This window comes from Lutra lutra, chromosome 14, assembly GCF_902655055.1.
Source record: "Lutra lutra chromosome 14, mLutLut1.2, whole genome shotgun sequence".
Classification (NCBI taxonomy): Eukaryota; Metazoa; Chordata; class Mammalia; order Carnivora; family Mustelidae; genus Lutra; species Lutra lutra.
The window spans coordinates 73755826-73779256 of NC_062291.1; the positions used below are offsets into that span (position 1 = coordinate 73755826).

A 23431-nucleotide genomic window follows, 5' to 3' on the forward strand; every position below is an offset into this window, starting at 1 on the left:
TTATTAACAAATATGTAATTATATATAAATACACATATGAGAATCTGTTTGACTTTTGAAATTTTTTAGAATTCATTCAGAGCCAGTAGAGTAAATAAGAAAAGTGAAATAACATTTATTGAATGCCTTTATTTTGTAACAGTCTTCTCTAAGCCACGTACATACTGGTACAATTATATTTAACCCAAAGAATAATCCTCTGAGATAAGCGGTTTTATCCCCATTGTGGCATCGAATCTCACTGAGGTTAGTTAACCTGTATAACATAACCTTTTCAGTAAAGGGGAGACTGAGATTGAGATCTCCTTAAATACTGTGGTTAATGCTCAGTTAAAAGTGAAATACAGCATTAATGGTGAAAAAACAAGTCATAAAGCCTCAGTTCCTTTCTCAAAATATCCAAATTAAAAATTTCTGTAACAATTCAAAATTTATGTAATAATTATTCTGGTTCTCACATGAGCTGAAATTTGAATGAACAGTATCATTAATATATACAAGTCAAGATCAGTTTCATTTCTGATCCTGATGTTTGCCTTCTTGCATCTCAAATATATAGATATTTCCAACATATATTTTGATGATTTTTATCACATTATTATCTTCTTAGAAACTACATTATCACATGTAGCTTTTGTTGAAAGACTACAACAAATACTCATTATTTGCTTTTCATCACCTCACATATATAATGTTCTCAGAAACTTTCTTTATAGTCCAAGTTCTGTTTCAAAGAGCCTTTTGCTGTAGCATTTAAATTTTTAGTCATCTTTCCCATTAATCTCTAGTTTGGCCTCTTTAAATATTTTATACAAGTTAAAGTCTTTTCACTTGATATTTTGTTTGCAAAAGCTTCTTTTATGGTGCTTCGTTTATTCATGAACTTAATTTTGTATGTAACATGTTATTCTTTGCAGTAAATAGCAATCACTTTTTTTGTTCCATGACTGCTAGTCCAGTACTGACTGAATTACCCCCCAAAAAATCTGCTGCTGCATGTTGGAACTCAACTCTTGGTCTGTTCTAGTCGTAGAAGACTAACAAAAGAGACTGAGTATTTTACATGTTTTTTTGGTGTATACCTAAGAAGTAAGTGAATTAGAAATGAGATATGCCATTTTTTGAACAGATATATAACTATGTAAATCTAATTACTTAATGCATAGTTTAAATCATTTGAGAAATGTGTTAAAGATCAAGGATCAAAAGAGAAAAGTCCTCTGAGCATCCCATTTAAAAATCTTTTTTGGCCCAATTATGGAAGTAATAATGCACGTTCATTCTACAAAAGAGATAGGAAAAAGGCAAATTAAAATTGCTGATAATTCTACCTAGAGAAAACTGTTTCTAACGCTGTATTAGATATTTCCCCAGTCATTTACTTACAAACTGATACTGGTAGGCTGAATAATCCCTCTTTCCCCCAAAGATGTACACATCCTAGTCCCTAAAAGTTGTGAATATATTACCTTAAGTGGTAAAAGAGAATTTGCAGAGTTGTAGGTGCTTATATATATATTTTTTAAGATTTTACTTTTAAGTAATTTTTATATCCAGTGTGGGGCTTGAACTCACAACCCTGAGATCAAGAGTTGCATGTGGCACTGACTGAGCCAGCCAGGCACCCTGGTGCTTGTATTTTTATATTATATCTGACTATATACTTGACTTGTTTATTATTTTAGATGTTTTATATTTCTTTGTAAGCAATCTGATTTTAGACATAGATAATTTTGTTTTCTTCTTTTATTCCAACGTGAAATCTGTCATCTGTTCACTGCCAGGCCTTTTCGTTATGCTGTTTCCTTATTTGTATGTCTCTTAGTTGTAGAATGTGATGAATAATTTTTTTTAGAAGAGTATATAGATCATGTCTTTTTAGGACATTTTTTACCTGAAATTTATCACTATGTTATTTTTCTGTGTAGCCAGCATGGCTGAGTATACATATTCCATAAATACTGCTCCAGTTTCTTTTCTTTTGATTTATATTGTTACCTAAGAACACTTGTCATCTTCTGTCATCTTCCTTTGTAAATAACTTACTTGTGTGAATGTATGTGTGTGTGCATGTGTGCCCATGCTTGTATACAGAGACATGCTCAGATGTCAGTAATTTTTTTTTAAATAACAGCTTTATTGAGATATAATTCATATGCTCCAAATCTTACTCTTTTTAAAGTGTACAATTCAGTATCTTTTAGTATATTTGGAAAGTTGTGTGACCATTACCATAATCAAATTTTTAGAACATTCCATCACTCCTAAGAGAAACCAGTACATAGAAGCAGTAACTCCTCATTTTTCCTTCCTGCACACCCTAATAGTCTTCTTTCTGTCTCTATGGATTTATTACTCTGACATATATAGAAATGAAAATGTGGAATATTTGGCCTTTTGTGACTGACTTATTTATCATGATTCAAGACTCATGTTATATTAAGTATCAGTACTTCATTCCTTTTTATGGCAAAATAATATTCTACTGTGTAGACACATTGCCTTTTTTTTTTTTTTTTACTGTTTTCCATCTGATGGAAATTGGGTTGTTTTTACTTTTGGGCCATTATGAATAATGCTGGATTCTTTTTATTTTTATACGAGGTGTTTCAGTATTTAAGTTTTAGTCTTCCACAGATCTTTTCTATCATATAACATATTATATGTATGATACGTATGTATAATATATACTTTTTCAATTTGTTATGTCTGCTTTAACAACATTAGTCATGCACATATTGAAAATTTCTGTGCCCACCTCTTGAATGATTTTCATCTTTGTTCTGTTCTGGGAGGCTTTTTCAGATTTGACCTACATAGCACTGATTCAGTCTTAATGTTGTTTTAATTATTCTGTTTTCTGATTCTGTTATTATGTTTAATTTTTCCATTTTTTATTACTTTATTACTTTACATTATTTTATTATTTTTTTGTTTCTGTATGTTTTTATAGTTTTAGTTTATTTAGCTCCTTTTTATTGTAGTCTTCAATGTTATTATCTCGTTTTTCATCTTAAATTTGGGGAGTTTTTTAGAATTCCCTTTTTCTTTGATGCATACCAAATAGATATTTTAAATGACTAGGCAGTTTACTCATGTTAAATTATTATATATACTATATATAATTATATATGTAATATATATTTTATATATATAACATTCACAAATATTTTTCTTTCTCACTATCCAAGTCAAACTAATTTAACAAAATAAAATAGTCAACTTTTTTGTTTTTTCTTTTTTAATCTATGCAATTAGAATTTGCAGCCAGAATTATGAACAGCTGCATATTCTCCTTAAGTTCTGCTAAGTTCATACAAAAAGTTAAAGAGCTATATAAAAAGAGTGGCTATTTTTTATGTCTATTTTACCCTTATTTGTAGGTTTCATTTTTAGATACAATTGGGAAATTAATTGCGAAGTTCTAATTTTCCCAAAATTATTAGAGATTGCTCATTGTTAGTCAAAATATTTAAGAGTTGGGCATATCATTTACAGTTGTTCCAAACTCCAGGCCCCAGGCTGTAAAATCAGAAGATTCATTTATATAGTGTTTATCATTTCTTCAAGTTGTGACATACATTCCTTTGGTATTTTTCTATTCAAATGATTTATTTTCAAATGATTGTTTCTAGCCAGTAATATATTTAAACATGCAGTATACAGTTTGTATTTTGTAAATCATGAAAATTTAAAATACACTGAAAAGTATAGTGCACATACTTTTTAATATATGTTATATATCCTTCTGTAGTATATATAATATCATTTGAAAGTTGTGTATATTACTGAGGTTTAGTAAAACTTAACACTTTGCTATATTTCCTGCAGCAGTACAAGCTCCAGCTCTGCTCACCTTAAGCTGTAAGCTGTGTAAGATGAACATGGTGTACAGGGTTCCACCCTATATTTAGTCGCAACAGCAGGATTTTCCTAGGACTTTTTTTTTTTTTTTTTTTTTCCTGTATGAACTTGCTCTTGCTTCCAGATTGTAGCTGCTCTAGCACTGAGGTGGGGATATCTGGAAGGAGAAATGACAAACAAACAAAAACCTCACAAATCTAGGGAATGCACTACTGGGCCATCCCTTGAGTTCTGAACTCATTGCTTTTTACCTGCAGGACATTGTTCTAAAATTTCTCCTCTCATCAATTTTTCCCTTTCTACTAAATTTATATTTATGCCAATCAGTATAAAAACATGCTACTTCTCTCCATTTAAAAAGTAGTTCACCCTAAAAGACAACCTAATGAATGGGAGAAGATATTTACAAATGACATATCTGATAAAAGATTAGTGTCCAAAATATAAAAGAACTTATACAACTCAACACCTGAAAAACAAATAATCCAATTAAAACATGGGCAGAACACATGAATAGACATTTCTACAAAGAAGACATATGATGGCCCACAGACACATGAAAAGATACCAGCATCACTGATCATCAGGGAAATGCAAATCAGAGCCACATTGAGTTATCACCTCATATCTGTCAGAATGGCTAAAATCAACATCACAAGAAACAATAGGTGTTGGCGTGGATGTGGAGAAAAAGAAGCCCTTGTGCACTGTTGGTGTGAATACAAACTGATGTAGACAATGTGAAAAACAGTATGGAGTTTCCTCAAAAATTTAGAAATTGAATTACCATATGATCTAGTAATTCCACTTCTGGGTTTTTACCCAAGTAATATGAAAATACTAATTCAAAAAGATATATGTATCCCTACATTTATTGCAGCATTATTTACAATAGCCAAAGTATGGAAGCGGCCCAAGGGTTCCACTGATAGAAGAATGGGTAAAGATATGGTGTGTTTGTACAGTTGCATATTATTCAGCCATAAAAAGGAGTGAAATCTTGTCATTTGCAACAGCATGGATGGATCTAGGGAGTATAATGCTAAGTGAAATAAGTCAGCCAGAGAAAGACAAATACCACATGATTTCACTCATATGTGGAATTTGAGAAATAAAACAATGAACAAAGGAAAAATAAAAAGAGACAAACTAAAAAAAGACAAATAAAAACAGACTCAACTATAGAGAATGAACAAACTGATCTTTACCAGTGGGAGGGTGGGGGAAGGTGGAATAAATGTAATGGATTAAGAGTGCATGCAGCTTGACGAGTGCTGAGTAATGTATAGTACTGTTGAATTACTATATTGTACACCTGAAACTAAAACTGTATGTTAAGTATACTGGAATTTAAAAGAAGTAGTTTTCTCACCTCTCTTGTCACACTTATTCCTCCTGATACTTTGTCATTACTCATTAATTATGATAACATAATAAATTGATTGTAGTCAAACAGGACTTCCTGTTTTATACCATAATGAAGTAGTTCATTAAAGTAGTACAAAAACGGGGCACCTGGGTGGTTCAGTGGGTTAAGCCGCTGCCTTCGGCTCGGGTCATGATCTCAGGATCCTGGGATCGAGCCCCACATCGGGCTCTCTGCTTGGCAAGCAGCCTGCTTCCTCCTCTCTCTCTCTGCCTGTCTCTCTGCCTACTTATGATCTCTCTCTGTCAAATAAATAAATAAAATCTTTAAAAAAAAAGTAGTACAAAAACTTATTTTCAAATTGTGTACATTTGCATAAACTTGATACTTTACATTTTAATGTTTTTTGTTATGTACTGTATTTGGCTAAGAAGTTCAGAGTAAATTTCAGCATTAAGATACATGTTTTTAGTGCCAGGTAATTATTCATTGAGACTCCCCTAAAAACATACCAACATGATATTTAAAACTGATAGGGGGAGAAGTAGATCATCTCCTGGTTAAGTGGAAAATTGCACGGTTGGCTTCTGGAGGAATTTGGTTCTAAGCAGCTTTAAAACAAACCATTTGGTTAGGACCACAAATTTTATTCAGTTTATAGTAATTAACATTCACTGACAGGTAATCTTAATAGTCATGTGAATTGAATAATACTCCTTCTAATTTTCTTCCAGGATTCAGATTTATTTTTTTAGCTCAAGTCCCATTAGATTGATCATTAGCATATATATGTTGTACTGATCCTGTTCTTCCAAATCAAATGAATAAGAAAGAATAGTAAAATCAAAGTTGAGTGCCTGGCCAAGAATTTAATGGGATAGGATTGTGCCACGGACCTAGGGTCCGTAGAGGCAGAAGAATGGGGGTACTGCAGCCACTGCTCATGGCTATGAAGTGTCCCTTGTTACCAGTCCTTACCTCCCAGAGCAGTCTATCCTGACTTCTTAATACTTAACTTTCATGCTAGAAAAAAGTAAATAGAATTATGCAGATTCTTGAAACTAATTTTGCAGTGCTTACATTTCCTCAGTCATATTTTTCCTTCATTTTGAATAGATATTACCTTTCCACAGTATTGCAATCTTGCCTCTGAACCCCTGCCAGCTGGAACTGACCAGGCTGATCACTATTCTCTTTTTTAAACAACATATTTACTTGACTCACATGACACTAAATTCTGGTTTTATTCCTATCTCATAGGTTGCTATCTCTGCCTCCTGAGGATCGGTCATTTACATTGGCGTGCCTCAGGGCTTATTTCTTGCAGCTCTTCTCTATTTGTAGTTGGTGATTTCCCGGCTTCAGGGTTTCAGATCTCATCTAAAATGTTGATAATTTGCAAATTGTTATCTACTAAACAAGGTCCTAAGCTCGATTCAACATATCGCTTGGAAATTCAATAAGTGGCTCAACCTTCACATTTTCAAAACTAGACTCCTAAAGTTTCCTCCAACTCCCCCAAAATAAAACCTAGTTTTCTTAATCATCTCAGTTAATGCCGACATTTTGTGTGGTCGCGGGTCAAAAAAGCTTTACCTTTCTTTCTTTCAAATGCTGCATCCCATCATTCAGCTAATCCTGTGTGTTGAATGCTACCAAACACATTCTGAATGTCTGGCCTTTTCTTGTGGCGTCCCTGCTAGTACCCTCGCCACGATCGCCTGTGGCCTGTTTCTTGCAACATTGCTTTTCATGAGATTCATAGTTAAGACTTTTTTTTTTTTTCTTTAATGAGAGTTTTGTACTTGTTTCTTCTGCCTGGATTGCATTTTCTTCAGTAAACTCTGCAGCTTATATTACTAATGTCTTTCATCTTAAATGTTCCTTCTCAAAATTTCAACCAAACTCCTACCCTGACAGCAGTGTCTCTCCTTTTCATTGATTTATTATTCTCCAAAACACTTACTGTCATCTGTTATACTATATACTTAAGTTATTTATTTATTTATAATGTCCATCCAATAGGATATAAGAGACCTAAGGAGAGAAATTTTAATCATTTATTACTGTGTCTCCAGTGCCTAGAATATACTGGCCTATTGATTTTACCTTTGCAGTTTCTGGCAGTCAGATGAAAACTGGAAATATTACCTATTGCACAATTCTCATTATCGCACATAAATTCTGAGAAAGATGAAATGTTGTCTTACACTAAATTATGAGAAATGTATAAGGTGGATCTTATAAAATATATGTAGTAAGCAACATATAAAGAATGATGCCTTGATAATTTTAACAATAATTTCGGTGATATTATTCCTATCTTTACTTTTTATTTTAATAGTGTTTAATGGCTGAGGGCATAACATGAAAGGTATGTAGCCAAAAAACAGAAGTCATCTCTATTTAAAATAATTTGAAATGTTTTTTGTAAAGGTGGCAGTTTAACATTAATGAATAATTCTTCACTCTTGTATAACATATGAAGCTACTCATGATATATAACCCTCACATGTTTCACCTTGGTTTCAACATTATACATGAACAAATTAAAAATTGTTTACCCGGATTTCTTTTTGTCAATTATTAATGAATTACTTCTGTAGAATGATGTTTATCACTGAGTCATTTTTAAATGGCTAAAGGTAAAAATTACCACAATAATAAAGGAAAAAATAAATTCATTAGAATATGTGATGAAATATTATTTATACATTAATGCTCATGTTTTCAAAGAATTTTGATTTTTTTGAAATTAGAGTACCAAAATGTCTGCCTGTCTAGTTTTCTGTCTACAAAATTTTAACTGGAATCAAATGCACCAAAATGTTGCCTGTATTTTTCTCTAGTTTTAAGGTTATGGTTGACTTTTTCATTTCTTTTCACATTTGTGTACTTTCCAGAATATGTATTCTGTTTGTAGAACTTTTGTAATGACCAGAGAAGTAATAAGTACAATTTTTAAAGAATTAGAATTTCTTCCATAACTGTATTTTGCTTTTTGTTGCTTGATAACAAAGATATATATATTTGTAGTCTTGAATGGGCCACTAATAATTAATAATAATTATTTTTAATACTCATAAACAATATGTTTCCACCTAACTTTTCTTTATCAGTTTGTGAAAGTGCATACACCAGGATTGTATTTTTTTTTTCCCCCACAGACAGCCTTTTGATTGACTATCAGTTTACCTTCAGCTTATTACAGGAAGATGATCGCCACCATACTGCCATAAACTTCATAGCGAACCCAGAACAGGTGAGAAGATAATTTAACTTTTATAATATAATTATATTAATATCGTGGGATACAAATTTTTTGTTATTTTTCTATTGTAATTTTAACCTCTTCTCAGAATTACTTCATTGCAGGGCTTTTGAAGAAAGACTAATCATGTTAAATTTTTTTTTTGTAAAATTTATGTATCTTTGTGATTGAGGGAGTTTGTGTGTTTGATATTTCAGATCTGTCAACAGCCCTACAACTTAAATTATATGTTTTAGTTATTTTTTCAGTCTCATGACAGTGTTTGTGCTTATAATTATGCTCTTAAACTGGGGGTAACCTTATCTGAAAATAAAAGCCATAAATTCAAAACATGCTATATTAAATATGTTATTTTTCTTATACATTGTTGCACAATAGTAGATTTTCCACTGTCTTTTCTTAAATCCACTGGTTTATCTAAGTTAGATGCCTCCTAGATTCTTTTTTAATCATTTTTATTGAGATATAATTGACATATTACATTATGTAAGTTTAAAGTATATATAACAGGTTGCTTTGATACATTTATATGTATTGCAATATTATTACCATGGTAGCATCAGCTAACACCTCTATTATATCACATAATTATCGTTTCTTTTTTGTGGCGGGAATAATTAAAATCTAGTCTCTTAGTGACATTGAAGTATATAATTCAGAATTATTGTCTATGTTAACTACGCTGTGCATTTGATCTCTGGAACTTATTTATTTACTGTTTGCAAGTTTTTTTCCTTAAACAGCATGTTCCCAATCCTGCCCAACCCTCAGCCCCAAGGGCTTTTATGAGTTTGGCTTTTCTAGATTCTACATATAAATGATATCATTACAAGTATTTGTCTTTCTTTGACTTAGCTCATTTAGCATTATGGAATACTTGTTTCTTTGAACAATTTACTGCATCAGTGATATAAAGTGATATAAAAGTTTGTGAAGTTTAAATGTATGAAAGATTAATTGTAAGTCATCACAGAAAAAGGCTCAAAGTTTGGAAGTAACACACATCTATTCCTATCCATCTGAGATTGTATAAAGTTTAAAAGTCAACGGAATAGAAGTATCAATCATACAGTTTATTTGGGTAGAATTTTAGTTCTTTTGAAACTGAAAATAACTCCTTCAAAATGAAGATGTTAAAAAATGAAGATGGTAATGAAATATTTGAATTATTCTTTTTTGTTTACTGTGCTTAGAACTGTTAACATGAGATCTAGTCTCCTAAAAAGTTTTCAAGAGTACAGTACAGTGTTGTGAACCCTAGACACTGTATTATACAGAGTAGACCTGATTCTTGCATAGCTGAAATTTTATATCTATCTATCTATCTATCTATCTATCTATCTATCTATCTATACACACACACACACACACACACACACACAAACACACACACACAGTGAAATAGGTGAATAGGTGAAGACTGGTAATTGCCAGAGGTGGGGGTGATACAGATACAGATATCTGTATATAATGAGGAGTAACTCCTCATTATCCCACTTCCACCCCCACCCCACCTCTGGCAATTACCAGTCTTTTCTCTTTATCTATGAGATCTGGGTTTGGTTTGGTTTAAATTACACATATAAGTGAGATCATACAATATTTGTCTTTTTCTGTCTGGCCTATTTCACTTGGTCTAGTGTCCTCACGGTCTCTTCATGTTGTTGCAAATAGCAAGATTTTCTTCTTTTTTATGGCAGAAAATTATTCCATTGTATATGCATACCATAATTTCTTTGTGTTTTCATCCAGTGATGGACACTTACATTGCTTCCATATCTTGGGTGTTGTATATTGCAATGAACATGGAGCACATATATCTCTTTGAGGCAGTATTTTCATTTTCACTGGGCAAACATCCAAAAGTAGAATTGCTGGATCATATGGTAGTTTTATCTTTAAATTTTTCATAAATTTCCATACTTTTTTCCATAGCATCTGTACTAATTTACATTTCCACCAATAGTACATAAGGGTCTCCTTTTTTTCACATCCTCACCAACGCTTGTTTTTTCTTGTTTTTTGTTTTGTTTTGTTTTTGTTTTTGTTTTTGTTTTTGTTTTTTTTGGTAATAACCATTCTAACCTGTGTGAGGGGATATCTCATTATGGTTTTGATTTGCATTTCCCTGATAAATAGTAAAGTTGAGTACCTTTTCTTGGGCATCAGTGTGTTTTCATTAGAATAAGTCACAGGAATAAAAGATACAATAAGGGAACATAGTCAATGATTTTGTAATAGCATCATATGGTGACAGAAGGTAGCTGCACTTGTGGTGAACATAGCATATAGAGATGTTGAATCAGTATGTTATACACCTGAAACTAATGTAACATTGTTTGTCAAACTGGACTCAAAACAAGTTTTTAAAAGCCTATTCAGATCCTTTGTGCACTTTATATTTTTATTTTTTAATTTTTTTCAAGTTTTAATTTAAATTCTGATTGGTTAACATACAGTGTAATGTTAGTTTCAGGTGTAGAATTTAGAGATTCATCAGTTACATACAACACCTAGTGCTTATCATAAGTTCCCTCCTAATACCCATCACCTATTTACTCCATCCCTCAGCCCACCTCCCCTGTAATAAACCTGTTTGTTCTCGGTAGTTAAGAGTCTGTTTTCTGGTTTGCCTCTCTCTCTTCCTGCTCTCTCCCCACCCCTGTTCGTCTGTTTTGTTTCTTGAATTCCACATGTGAGTGAAATCATACGGTATTTTTCTTTCTCTGACTTATTTTGCTTATATAGTGATATCTAGCTCTATCTACATCATTGCAAATGGCAACGTTTCATTCTCTTTTATTACTGAGTAATAATTCCATTGTATATATTTGTACCACAGCTGCTTTCTCCATTCATCAGTCAATTGACATTTGGGCTCTTTCCATTATTTGGCTGGCTATTGTTGATAATGCTGTTGTAACATTGGGGTTCATGTGCCCCTTTGAATCAGTATTTTTGTATCCTTTGGGTAAACACCTGGTAGTGCAATTTCTGGGTCATAGGGTAGCTCTATTTTTAACTTTTTGAGAAGTATCCGTACTATTTTTCAGAGTGATTGGACCAGTTTGCATTACCACCAACAGTATAAACGGGTTCTCCTTTTTCCGCATTCTCGCCAATACCTCTTATTTCCTGTATTGCTGATTTTAGCTATTCTGACAGGTGTGAGGTGATATCTCACGCCTGTTTTGATTTGTATTTTACTGATGATGAGTGATATTGAGCATCTTTTGATGTGTCTGTTAGCCATCTGTATGTCTTTTTTGGAGAAATGTCTATTCATGTCTTCTGTTCATTTCTTAACTGGATTATTTGGTTTTGGGGTGTTGAGTTTGATAAGTTATTTATGGATTTTGGATACTAACCCTTTATCAGAGATGTCATTTGCAGATATCTTCTCCCATGCAGTAGGTTGCCTTTTAGTTTTGCTGATTGTTCCCTTTGCTGTACAGAAGCTTTTTATCTTGATGAAGTCCTGGTAGTTTCTTTTTGCTTTTGTTTTCCTTGCCTCCCGAGAGATCACTAGTAAGAAGTTGCTGTGGCTGATGTCAAGGAGGTTACTGCTTGTGCTCTCTTTTAGGATTCTGATGGATTTCTGTCTCATATTTAGGTCTTTCATCCATTTTGAATTTATTTTTGTGTGTGGTGTGAGAAAGTGGTCCAATTTCATTCTTCTGCATGTTGCTGTCCAGTTTCCCCAACATCATTTGTTGAAGAGACCATCTTTTTTCCATGGATATTCTTTCCTGCTTTGTTGAATATTAGTTGACCATAGTGTTATGGGTTCATTTCTGGGTTTCCTATTCTGTGTGTCTGTTTTTGTGCCAGTACCATGCTGTCTTGATCACTACAGCTTTTTGGTATAGCTTGAAGTCCAGAAGTGTGGTGCCTCCAGGTTTCCTCCCCTCCCCCGCAAGAGTGCTTTGGCCATTTGAGGGTCTTTTGTAGTTCTGTACAAATTTTAGGATTGTTTGTTGTAGCTCTGTGAAAAATGTTGTTTGTATTTTGATAGGGATTGCATTAAATGTGCAGATTGCTTTGGGTATTTTAAAAATATTTGTTATAAGCAATGAGCATAGAAAGTTTTTCCATTTCTTTGTGTCATCTTCAATTTCTTTCATAAATGTTCTCTGTTTTCAGAGTACAGATCTTTTACCTCTTTGGTTAGGTTTATTCCTAGGTATCCTATGGTTTTTGTGGTGTAATAGTCAGTGGGATTGATTCCTTGATTTCTCTTTCTGCTTTTCATTATTAGTGTATAGAAAAAAAAACAGATTTCTGTATGTTCATTTTATATTTTGCAACTTTACTGAATTCATGTATCAGTTTTAGCAATTTTTTGGTTGACTCTTTCAGTTTTTCTATATATAGTATCATGTCATCTGTAAATAGTGAAAGTTTGATTTCTTCCTTGCTGATTTGGCTACCTTTTATTTCTTTGTTGTCTTATTGGTGGCCTAAGACTTTCAATACTATGTTAAATAACAGTGGTGAGAGTGGACATCTCTCTTGTTCCTAACTATAGAGGAAAAATTGCCAGTTTTTCTCCATTGAGGATGATATTAACTATAGGTTTTTCATATGTAGCCTTTGTTATGTTGAGGTATGTTCCATTTAAACCTACTTTGTTGAGGGCTTTTATCATGAATGAATGTTTTATTTTGTTAAATGCTTTTTCTGCATCTATTGAAATGATCCTGTGGTTTTTATCCTTTGTTTAATTAATATGTTGAATCATATTGATTAAGTTGTGAATATTGAGCCACACTTGTAGCCCAGAAATAAATCCCACTGATCATGGTAAATAATTTTTTTAACATATTATTAGATTTGGTTTACTAGCATTTTATTGATAATTTTTGCAGCTATTTTCATTAGAAATATTCACCCTGTAGCCTTCTTTTTTTGTGGAATCTTTATCTGGTTTCAGTGTCTGGGTTGGTGGCCTCACAGAATGAATTTGGAAGTTTTCCTTCCTTTTCTGTTATTTAGAATAGTTCAAGAAGAATGGGTATTAACTCTTTTTTACATGTTTGTTAGAATTTATCTGTGAACCTCTCTGGCCCTGGATTTTTGTTTGTTGAAAGTTATTTGATTACTGATTCGATTTCTTTGCTGATTATCAGTCTGTTCATATTTTCTGTTTCTTCCTGTTTCAGTTTTGATTATTGTTATGTTTCTAGGAATTTATCCTTTTCTTCTAGGTTTTCCCATTTGTTGGCATATATTTTATCATAATATTCTCTTATAATTGTATTTCTGTGGTGTTGTTTGTTCTTTCTCTTCTTTAATTTTTGATTTTATTTATTTGAGCTCTTTTTCTTTTTGATAAGTCTCACTGGGGTTTTTCAATTTTGTTAATTTTTTTTAATGAACCATCTCCTAGTTTCATAGATAATTCTATCGGTTTTTAGCTTCTATATTATTTATTTCTGCTCTCATTTTTATTATTTCCCTTCTTCTGCTGTCTTCACACTTAATTTGCTGTTACTTTTTTAATTCCTTTAGGTGTAAGGTTAGGTTGTATAGTTGAGATTTTTCTTGCTTCTTGAGGTAGGCCTTTATTGCTATATTCTTCCCTCTTAGGACTGCTTTTGCTACATCACAAATGTTTTGGACTGTTTTATTTACATTTTCATTTTTTTCCATGTATTTTTATTTTATTTCTTCTTTGGTTTCCTCTTTGACCCTTTGATTGTTTAGTAGCAGGTTGTTTAACCTCCATGTATTTGTAGTATTTTCATATATTTTCTTAAGGTTGGCTTCTAGTTTTATAGATTTATGGTCAGGAAAGATACGTGGTATGATTTCAGTTTGTTTGTATATGTTGAGACCTGTTTTGTGGCCTAATATATGTTCTTTTGTGGCTAATGTTCCTCGTGCACTTGAAAAGAATGTGTATTCTGTTGTTTTAGGATGGAATGTTCTGAATATATGTTATTTCCATGTGGTCCAATATGTCATTCAAAACAATTTTTCCCTTGTCTTTCTATTTAGAAAATCTGTCCTTTGACTTCAGTGGAGTATTTAAGTTCCCCACTATTATTGCATTACTATCTATTATTTCCTTTATAGTTGTCATTAATTGTTTTATATATTTGAGTGTCCCATGTTGGGTACAAAAATGTTTGCAATTGTTATGTTCTTGTTGGATTTTCCTCTTTGTGATTTTGTAGTGCCCTTCTTTGTCTCTTATTACAGTTTTTGTTTTAATATCTAGTTTGTCTGATATAAATATTGCTACTCCAGCTTTCCTTTGACATTCATTTGCATGATAAATGTTTTTCCATCTCCTCACTTTCACCATTGTATATTACAGACTTCTTGTCCCAGGCTGCTTTCAGGATTTCAGGATTTTCTCTTTGTCGCTAAGACTTTTAAATTTTACTATTAGATGATGGGGTGTGGACCTATTCTTATTGATTTTGAGGGGGTTCTCTGCACCTCCTGAATTTTGATGCTTGTTCCCTTTGCTATATTAGGGAAATTCTCTACAAAATTCTCTCCAATATACCTTTGTTAAGCTGGTTAAAAAACATTAAAAGAGGAAAGGATAAAAGTTAAAAAATAGCAGAAGAAAAAAAAATTAAAAAAAACTAACTCTGCAAGACTAAAGAATCATGGGGAGAAAGCTATGAATTCTATGCTTTGCTTTCTCCTTCTCTGGAACCTTGGTAAGTGAACTCAGTCTTGGCTGGATTTCTTGGTGATCTTCTGGGTGAGGGGCCTGTTGTAGTGATTCTCAAGTGTCTTTGCCTGAGGCAGAATTGCACCGACCTTACCAGGGGCCACGCTAAGTAATCCACTTGGGTTCGCTTTCGGGAGCTTTTGTTCCCTGAACGCTTTCCATAGAGTTTCAGAGGACAGGAATGGAAATGGCGGCCTCCCAATCTCCAGCCCGGAGGAGCCAAGTGCTTGGGGCCCCACTCCTCAGTGCGCCCTTGGAGAAAAGCACTCATTCACTCCAGTTTCCCTGGCCTCTGGTTGCACTCTGAGCTCACCCAGCCTGTGACCAAGCGTCTCTGTCTCTGGCACACAGCTCTGCCTGGAGTCTCTGAACCCCGCAGATCCCTAAGCTCTTCTGGGGGGTCTCCTCGGATCTTGTGGGGTCCCCACTCACAGAGCAGTGACCTGTGCCATGGATTACAGTTCAAGGTAACCCCAAGTTGAGAGCTCACTCCTCGGCTCCGTCTCTGTACCTGCTTTCCTGCTCTAATACCTGTGAGCTCTGTGACACTCAGACACCCCGATCCTTCTGTCACCCTGCAGGACCTGAGGCCTCGCTGTCCCTGCATGGGCTTCACCCCGGTTCAGCTCTGGAATGATGTCCCTCAGTGGAGCAGACTTTTAAAAGTTCTGATTTTGTGCTCTGTTGCTCTGCCCTTGCCGGCCCCTCTCCCCGCAATCTATCTTCCTGTCACTTTGGATTTACTTCTTCTCCGGTCCTGCCTTTCAGAAAGTGGTCGATTTTCTGTTTCTAGAATTGTTGCTCTTCTTCTCTTCGATCTCCTGTTGGATTTGTAGGTGTTCGGAATGGTTTGATAAGCTATCTAGCTGATCTCCTGCTACCTGATGTCGTCTCAGCCTACTACTTCTCTGCCATCTTGACTCCTCCCCTATCCCCTCACTTTCAATCTGCAAGTGTCTTTAGGTCTAAAATGGGTCTCTTGTTGGCAGCATATGGCATATTGGTCTTATTTTTTTTTTTTTGAAGATTTTATTTATTTATTTCACAGAGAGAGATCACAAATAGGCAGAGAGGCAGGCAGAGAGAGAGGAGGAAGCAGGCTCCCTGTGGAGCAGAGAGCCCGATGCGGGGCTCGATCCCAGGACCCTGGGATCATGACCTGAGCCGAAGGCAGAGGCTTTAACCCACTAAGCCACCCAGGTGCCCATATTGGTCTTATTTTTAATCCATCTGGCATCCTCTGTCTTTTGACTGGAACATTTATCCATTTACATTTAAAGTACTTATTAACAGATATGTATTTATTGCTATTTTATTACTTGTTTTTTCTTGTGTTTGTCACTTTCGGTCTCTCCTTTGCATTCGAAGAGGCCCCTTTACTATATCTTGCAGGGCTGAGTTAGTGTTCACAAACTCTTTTGGGTTTTGTTTGTCTTGGTAACTCTTTATTTCTCCTTCTATTCTGAATGATAACCTTGCTGGGTAGAATATTTTTGGCTGCAGATTTTTCCCATTCAGCACTTCTAATATACATACCACTCCTTTTGGCTTGTAAAGTTTCTGTTGAGAAATCTCTAGCTAGTTTTCTGGGTCTTCCCTTGTACGTTAAGGACATCTTTTGTCTTACTGCTTTTATGATTTTTTTAAAAATTTTATTTCTTTATTTTAGAGAGATAGAGAAAATATGAGTTGGGGAGGTGCAGAAGGAGAGCGAGAAGTAGACTCCCTTCTGAGCAGGGAGCCCACCTCAGGGCCAAATCCTAGGACACTGAGATCATTACCTGAGCCTAGGTCAGGCACTTAATCCAGCTGAGCCACCCAGGTGCCCCACTTTTATGATTTTTTATTTAACACTATATTTTGTTACTTACAATCTTGGTGTTGGCCTGCTTTTGTTGGTTTTGGTGGGAGTTCTCTGCCTCCTGGCTCTGGATGTCTGTTTCCTTCCTCATACTAGGGAAGTATTCAGCTATTATTTCTTCAAATCAATTTTCTGCCCCCTTTTTTCTCTTTTCTTCTTTTGGTACTCGTATAACATTCATATGTAATGTTATTACATTTGATGGTGTCACTGATGTCTTCTATTCTTTCCCAAGTCCAGTGAGTGTCCTTATGGTTATTGCTTTAAATTCTCCATCTGGCATGTTACTTATATCGGTTTTGCTTTGATCTTTGGCCATGATCTTTTCTTGTTCTTTCTTTTGGAATGAATTCTTGTATCTTGGCATTTTGTCTTAGTCTTTGACATCTTCTGTGTGCTAAAAAAGGCAGTTATGTCTCCTCCTTTTCTTAAAGTAATGGCCTTATGAAGAAGAGGTCATGTAGAGTCCATGGCCTGAGCTTTCTGTTGTATTTCTGGTATGTGTGACTGAGGCAAGTGTGACCGAGGAAAGCAGTCCCACAAGCCTGCAGGGGTTTGGGCTTGATATAAGCAAGTTAGGCAGCCAGTGATGGATGCTTCACCCTGTATGTGGCTCTGTGTTTATGCTGAGGGGCAGGGGAGGGAAATGGCCGGATCATTTTTTCCTGCAGATGCATATCTATAAATGCTGCCTCTCAGGGATGTGATTCCAGGAGAGAGAATAATCTACTCCTGTGTTCCCCAGATGTTTTTCAGATTGCTGTTTCCACACTGTGTGCCCTGTGATATTTGCCTGCTTTCTCTCCAGGAGGAGCACAGTGACCTTCAGGCCCTTTACCAGTCAAGCTACTGACTTTTAAAAGTCCAGACTTTAAGACCTGCTGGTTGCAAGAGCTCATGAAATTCAGCCTCTCTCATTTTCCAAGGCAGTGGCTTTGGGGAAGTGTTCTTTTGTGTTTCCCTGTGTGCTCACTCTTTCTCTTGCCCTTCTCCATGACAACAGCTCCCTCCCTTCCACAGCACCCACAATCCATTTCTCCCCTAAACGATATCTCCATACTTCCTACCTTCTTTGATGTGGCCTCTTCTCTCCTTTTAGTTCTGGAGTTTTGTTCTGTCAGTCTTCAGGTCAATTTATGGGGTATTTAGGATGATTTAATAGTTATCTAGTGTTCATGAGAAGAGATGAGCCTAGGGTCCTCCTACTCTGACACTATCTCCCTACACAGTCTTTCTCTTTCTCACTTTTTTTTCTAACTTTTTCTAAATTTATAAATCATTCAGTAAAAGGCTAACTGAAGAGTGTTTGTCTCTATCTCTCCTACTCCCCTTAAGTTTCCACTGTGACTTTTTCAACCTGTGTCTTTATTCTTTTAATTTAATTTAATTTTTTATTTTTATTTTCTTTTTCTTTTTTATTTGTTGTATTTTATTTTTATTTTTTATTTTATTATGTGTATTTATTTTTTACTTTTTAAAATTTAAATTCAATTAATTAATATATAGTATATTGTTAGTTTCAGATGGTAAAGTTCAGTGATTCATCAATCTTATATAATACCCAGTGCTCATTACATTACATGCTCTTCTTAATGCCCATCGCCCAGTTACTCCATCCTACACCCCCACCCCTCCAGCAATCTCAGTTTTTTACCCATGATTAAGAGTTTCTTGGTTTGTCTCCCTGTCTGCTTTCATCTTGTTTTATTCTCCCCCATGATCCTCTGTTTTATTTCTTAAATTCCATAGATGAATGAGATAATATAATTATCTTTCTCTGATTGACTTATTTCACTTAGCGTAAGAGCCTCTAGTTCCATTTACATTGTTGCAAATGGCAAGTTTTTTTTTTTTTTTTTTGGCTAAGATGTATTCCATTTTGTGTGTGTGTGTGTGTGTGTGTGTGTGTGTGTGTGTGTATACACATACATACATATATATATGTATGTATATATATGGCATCTTCTTTATCCTTTCATCTGTTGATGGGTATCTGGGATCTTTCCATCATTTGGCTATTGTGGACATTGCTGGTATAAACATTGGGGTACAAGTGTTCCTTTTGATCACAACATTTTTATTTTAGGGTAAATACCTAGGAGTACAATTGCTGGGTCTTAGGGTAGCTCTATTTTCAACTTTTTGAGGAACCTCCATACTGTTTTCCAGAGTGGCTGCACCAGTCTACATTCCCACCAACAGTTTAAGAGTGTCTCCCTTTCTTCACATCCTCGCCAACAGCTGTCGTTTACTGACTTATTTATTTTAGCCATTCTGACTGGTTTGAGGTGGTATCTCATTGTGGTTTTGATTTGTATTTACTGATGCTGAATGATGCTGAGCATTTTTTCATGTGTGTGTCTTCTTTGTATGTCTTCTTTGGAGAAACGTCTATTCATGTTTTCTGCCCATTTCTTGATTGGATTATTTGTTCTTTGGGTGTTGAGTTTGATAAATTCTTCATGGATTTTAGATACCAGCCCATTATCTGATATGTCATTTGCACATATCTTCTCCTATTCTATTGTTCGTTTTTGGATTTGTGGACTGTTTCCTTTGCTGTGCAAAAGGTTTTATCTTGATGAAGTCCCAAAAGTTCATTCTCATCAAGATATTAGCCAAGAAGATCTAAGAGTACATTAAAAGTAATATTTACCATAATTGAGTGGGATTTATTCCCGGGTTGCCAGGGTGATTTCAGCAGCCTCATATTAATCAATGTGATACTCTACATTAATAAAAGAAAGGCCAAGAACCATATGATCCTCTCATTAGATGCAGAAACAGCATTTGACAATGTACAACATCCTTTCTTGATTAAAATTCTTTACAGTGTAGGGATAGAGGGAACATACCTCAATACCATAAAAGCCATATCTAAAAGGCTCACAGTGGATATCATTCTCAATAGGGAAAAACTGAGAGCTTTTTCCCTGAGGTCAGGAACACGGGAGGAATGTCGTGTTTTTCAACATAGTACTAGAAGTCCTAGCCTCAACAATCAGACAACAAAAAGAAATTAAAGACATCTGACAATTGGCAAAGAAGTCAAACTCTCATTCTTTATAGATGATGTGGCACTTTATGTGGAAAACCCAAATGACTCCACCGCCAAATTGCTAGAACTCATACAGGAATTCAGCAAAGTGGCAGGATATAAAATCACTGCAGAAAAATCAGTTGCATTTCTACTAACAATGAGATAGAAGTAAGAAAAATTAAGGAATTGATCCCATTTACAATTGCACCCCAAACCATAAGATACCTAGGAATAAACCTTACTAAAGAGGCAAAGGATCTGTACTCTGAAAACAATAGAACACTCATGAAAGAAATTGAGGAAGACACAAAGAAGTGAAAAACATCCATACTCATGGATTGGAGGAACAAATATTGTTAAAACGTTTATGCTACCTAGAGAAATCTATACATTCAATGCAATCCCTATCAAAATACCATCAACTTTTTTCACATAGCTAGAAAAAAATAATCCTAAAATTTGTATGAAGCCAGAAAAGACCCCAAATAGCCATAGGAATGTTTAAAAAGAAAGCCAAAGCCGGTACCATCACAATTCCAGACTTCAAGCTCTATTACAAAACTGTAATCATCAAGACAGTATGGTACAGCCACAAAAACAGACCCTTAAATCAATGGAATGGAATAGAGATTCCAGAAATGGGCCCTCAGTTCTATGGTCAACTAATCTTCACCAAAGCAGGAAAGAATGTCCAATGGGAAAGACAGTCTCTTTGACAAATGGTGTTGGGAAAATTGGACAGCCACAAGCAGAAGAATAAAACTGGACCATTTTCTTACACCATACACAGAAATAGACTCAAAATGAATGAAAGACCTAAATGTGGGACAGGAATCCATCAAAATCCTAAAAGAAAACACAGGCAGCAACCTCTGTGACCTCAGCCACAGCAGCTTCTTGCTAGACACGTCTTCTACACAGTCTCTTTAATTCATTTTGTGTTCTTTATATATGTCTGTGCCGCCCCCCACCCCAGAATCATGTGTTAAATCCTAATGCTCAATGTGAAGGTGTTTAGAGATGGGGCATTTGCGAGGTAATTAGGTCATGAGGGTTTAGCCCAAATTAATGGGATTAAAAGAGGACCTTGAGAGCACCCTTACCTTTTGCCATATGAGGACACAGCAAGAAGAGGCTTGTCCAAAGTAGGAAGTTGACCTCAACAGATACCAACTTTTCCAGTACCTTTATCTTGGAGTTTCCAACCTCCAAATGTGTGAGAAGTATAATTCTCCTCTTTATAGCCACCCCCGGGCCCTAGTGTATGGTATTCTTTTTATAGCAGTCCTAGTGGACTAAGAAAATAAAGATCCAATTTCATTCCTTTAATGCAGATATTAGTTTTCCTAACATTTGTTGAAGACACTATCCTTTCCTTATTGTGTACTCTTGGCATCCTCATTGAAGATTACTTAACCTTACTTGTGTGGGTTTATTTCTGGGCTCTCTGTTATGCTAGACCATAACGTCTGTCTTTATGCAAGTACTGTATTTTTAATTGCTATAGCTTTGTAATATATTTTGAAATCAGGCAGTGTAATACCTCTTTTTTCTTCTTTCTCAGGATTGTTTTGGCTATTTGAGGTCTTTTATGATTCTATATGAATTTTAAGATATTTTTTTCCTATTTCTGTAAAAATGCCACTAGGGATTTGATGAGATAATATTGAATTTATAGATTTCTTTAATTTTTTTTATTTTTTTAAAGATTTTATTTGTTTATTTAAAAGAGAGAGAGATCACAAGTAGGCAGAGATGCAGGCGGAGGTGGGGGGAACAGGCTCCCTGCTGAGCAGAAAGCCCGATGTGGGGCTCTATCCCAGGACCCTGAGATCATGACCTGAGCTGAAGGCAGAGGCCTAACCCACTAAGCCACCCAGGTGCCCCTCTAGATTTCTTTTAGTAACATGGACATTTAAACAATATTAAAATTCCTAATCTGAGAACACAGTCTATCTTTTCATTATTTGTGTCTTCTTTCTTTCATCAGTGTATAATTTTCAATGTATATCTTTCATCCCCTGGGTTAAGTTTATTCTTAAGTATGTTCTTCTTTTTGATACTATTATAAATGGGATTATTTTCTTAACTTCCTTTTAACATAATTTACTGTTAGTGTATATAAATAAAACTGAATTTTTTAAATGTTCATTTTGTATCCTGAAACTTCACTGAACTTATTAGTTCTAACAGGCGTGTGTGTCTGTGTGTGTGTGTACAGTGTTCAGGTTTTTCTACATATAAGATTATGTCATCTGCAAATAGATAATATTTTACTTCTTCCTTTTTGACTTGGGCACCTTCTACTTATTTCTCTTAATTGCTTTTGCTAGGACATCTAATACTTTGTTAAATAGAAGTAATGTTAGGTGGCACCCATATCTTATTCCTGATCATAGAGGGAAAACTTTCATTTTTCTGTATTGAGTATGATGTTTATTTGGGCTTGTCAATTTTGGCCCTTATTATATTGGTGTACATTCCTTTTATAGCTCATTACGTTAGTTGATTTATGTATGTTTACCTATCTTTTTATCCCAAGGATAAATCTCTTTTTATCGTGGTGAATGATCCGTTTAACATGCTGTTGAATTCAGGTTGCTAGTATTTGTTGAAAATTTTTACAACTGTGTTTGTCAATATTATTGGCCTAGAGTTTTTATTTCTTGTACTGTCATTGTTTGGCTTTGGTATCAGATTATATCTGGCCTCATAAAATGAGTTGGGAAGTATTCCCTTCTCCATAGTTTTTAGAATTTGAGAAGGGTTGGTAGTAATTCTTTAAATTTTTGCTAGAGTTAACCGGTGAAACCATTTGTTCCTGAGTTTTTCTTTGTTGGGAGTTTTCTGATTACTAAATTTCCATGCATGTTATTGGTCTGTTCATATTTTCTATTTCTTCATGGTTCTGTCTTGGTAGTTTGTATGATTTAAGAATTATTGATTTCTTTTAGGTTGTCTAGTTTGGTGATATAAAATTAGTCATATTAGTCTCTTTGAATCCTTTTTATTTCTGTAGCATAGAATGTAATGTTTCATTTATGATTTTACATTTTACATCTTCTCGTCTTAGATTGTGTCGATTTTGATAACTTTTTTAAAAAAGCAACTCATATTTTGTTGATTTTCTTGTTTTCTACTCTTTATCTCTGTATTAGTTTTTAATATTTACTTCTTTTGTCAGCTTTAAACATAGTTTGTTGTCTTTTGAATTGAGGTGTAAAGTGAAGTTGTTTGAGAAGTCTTTTTTTAAGATTTTATTTATTTCAGACAGAGAACAAGAGAGAGAGAATGAGCGGGGGAGGCGGGTGGGTGCGGGAGTAGACAGAGAGGAAAGA

At 34.6% G+C, this 23431-nt stretch overlaps 1 protein-coding gene across 6 annotated transcripts in view; it reads left to right on the plus strand.

The window, feature by feature from the left end:
* ATRNL1 (attractin like 1) overlaps positions 1-23431 on the plus strand; it is an 817982-nt gene that overhangs the window by 276884 nt on the left and 517667 nt on the right. For all 6 annotated transcript variants that reach the window (XM_047702609.1, XM_047702610.1, XM_047702611.1 and 3 more), the window contains exon 22: positions 8398-8492. In XM_047702609.1, the coding sequence (XP_047558565.1) occupies positions 8398-8492 (95 nt within the window). The remainder of the gene's footprint in view (positions 1-8397; positions 8493-23431) is intronic.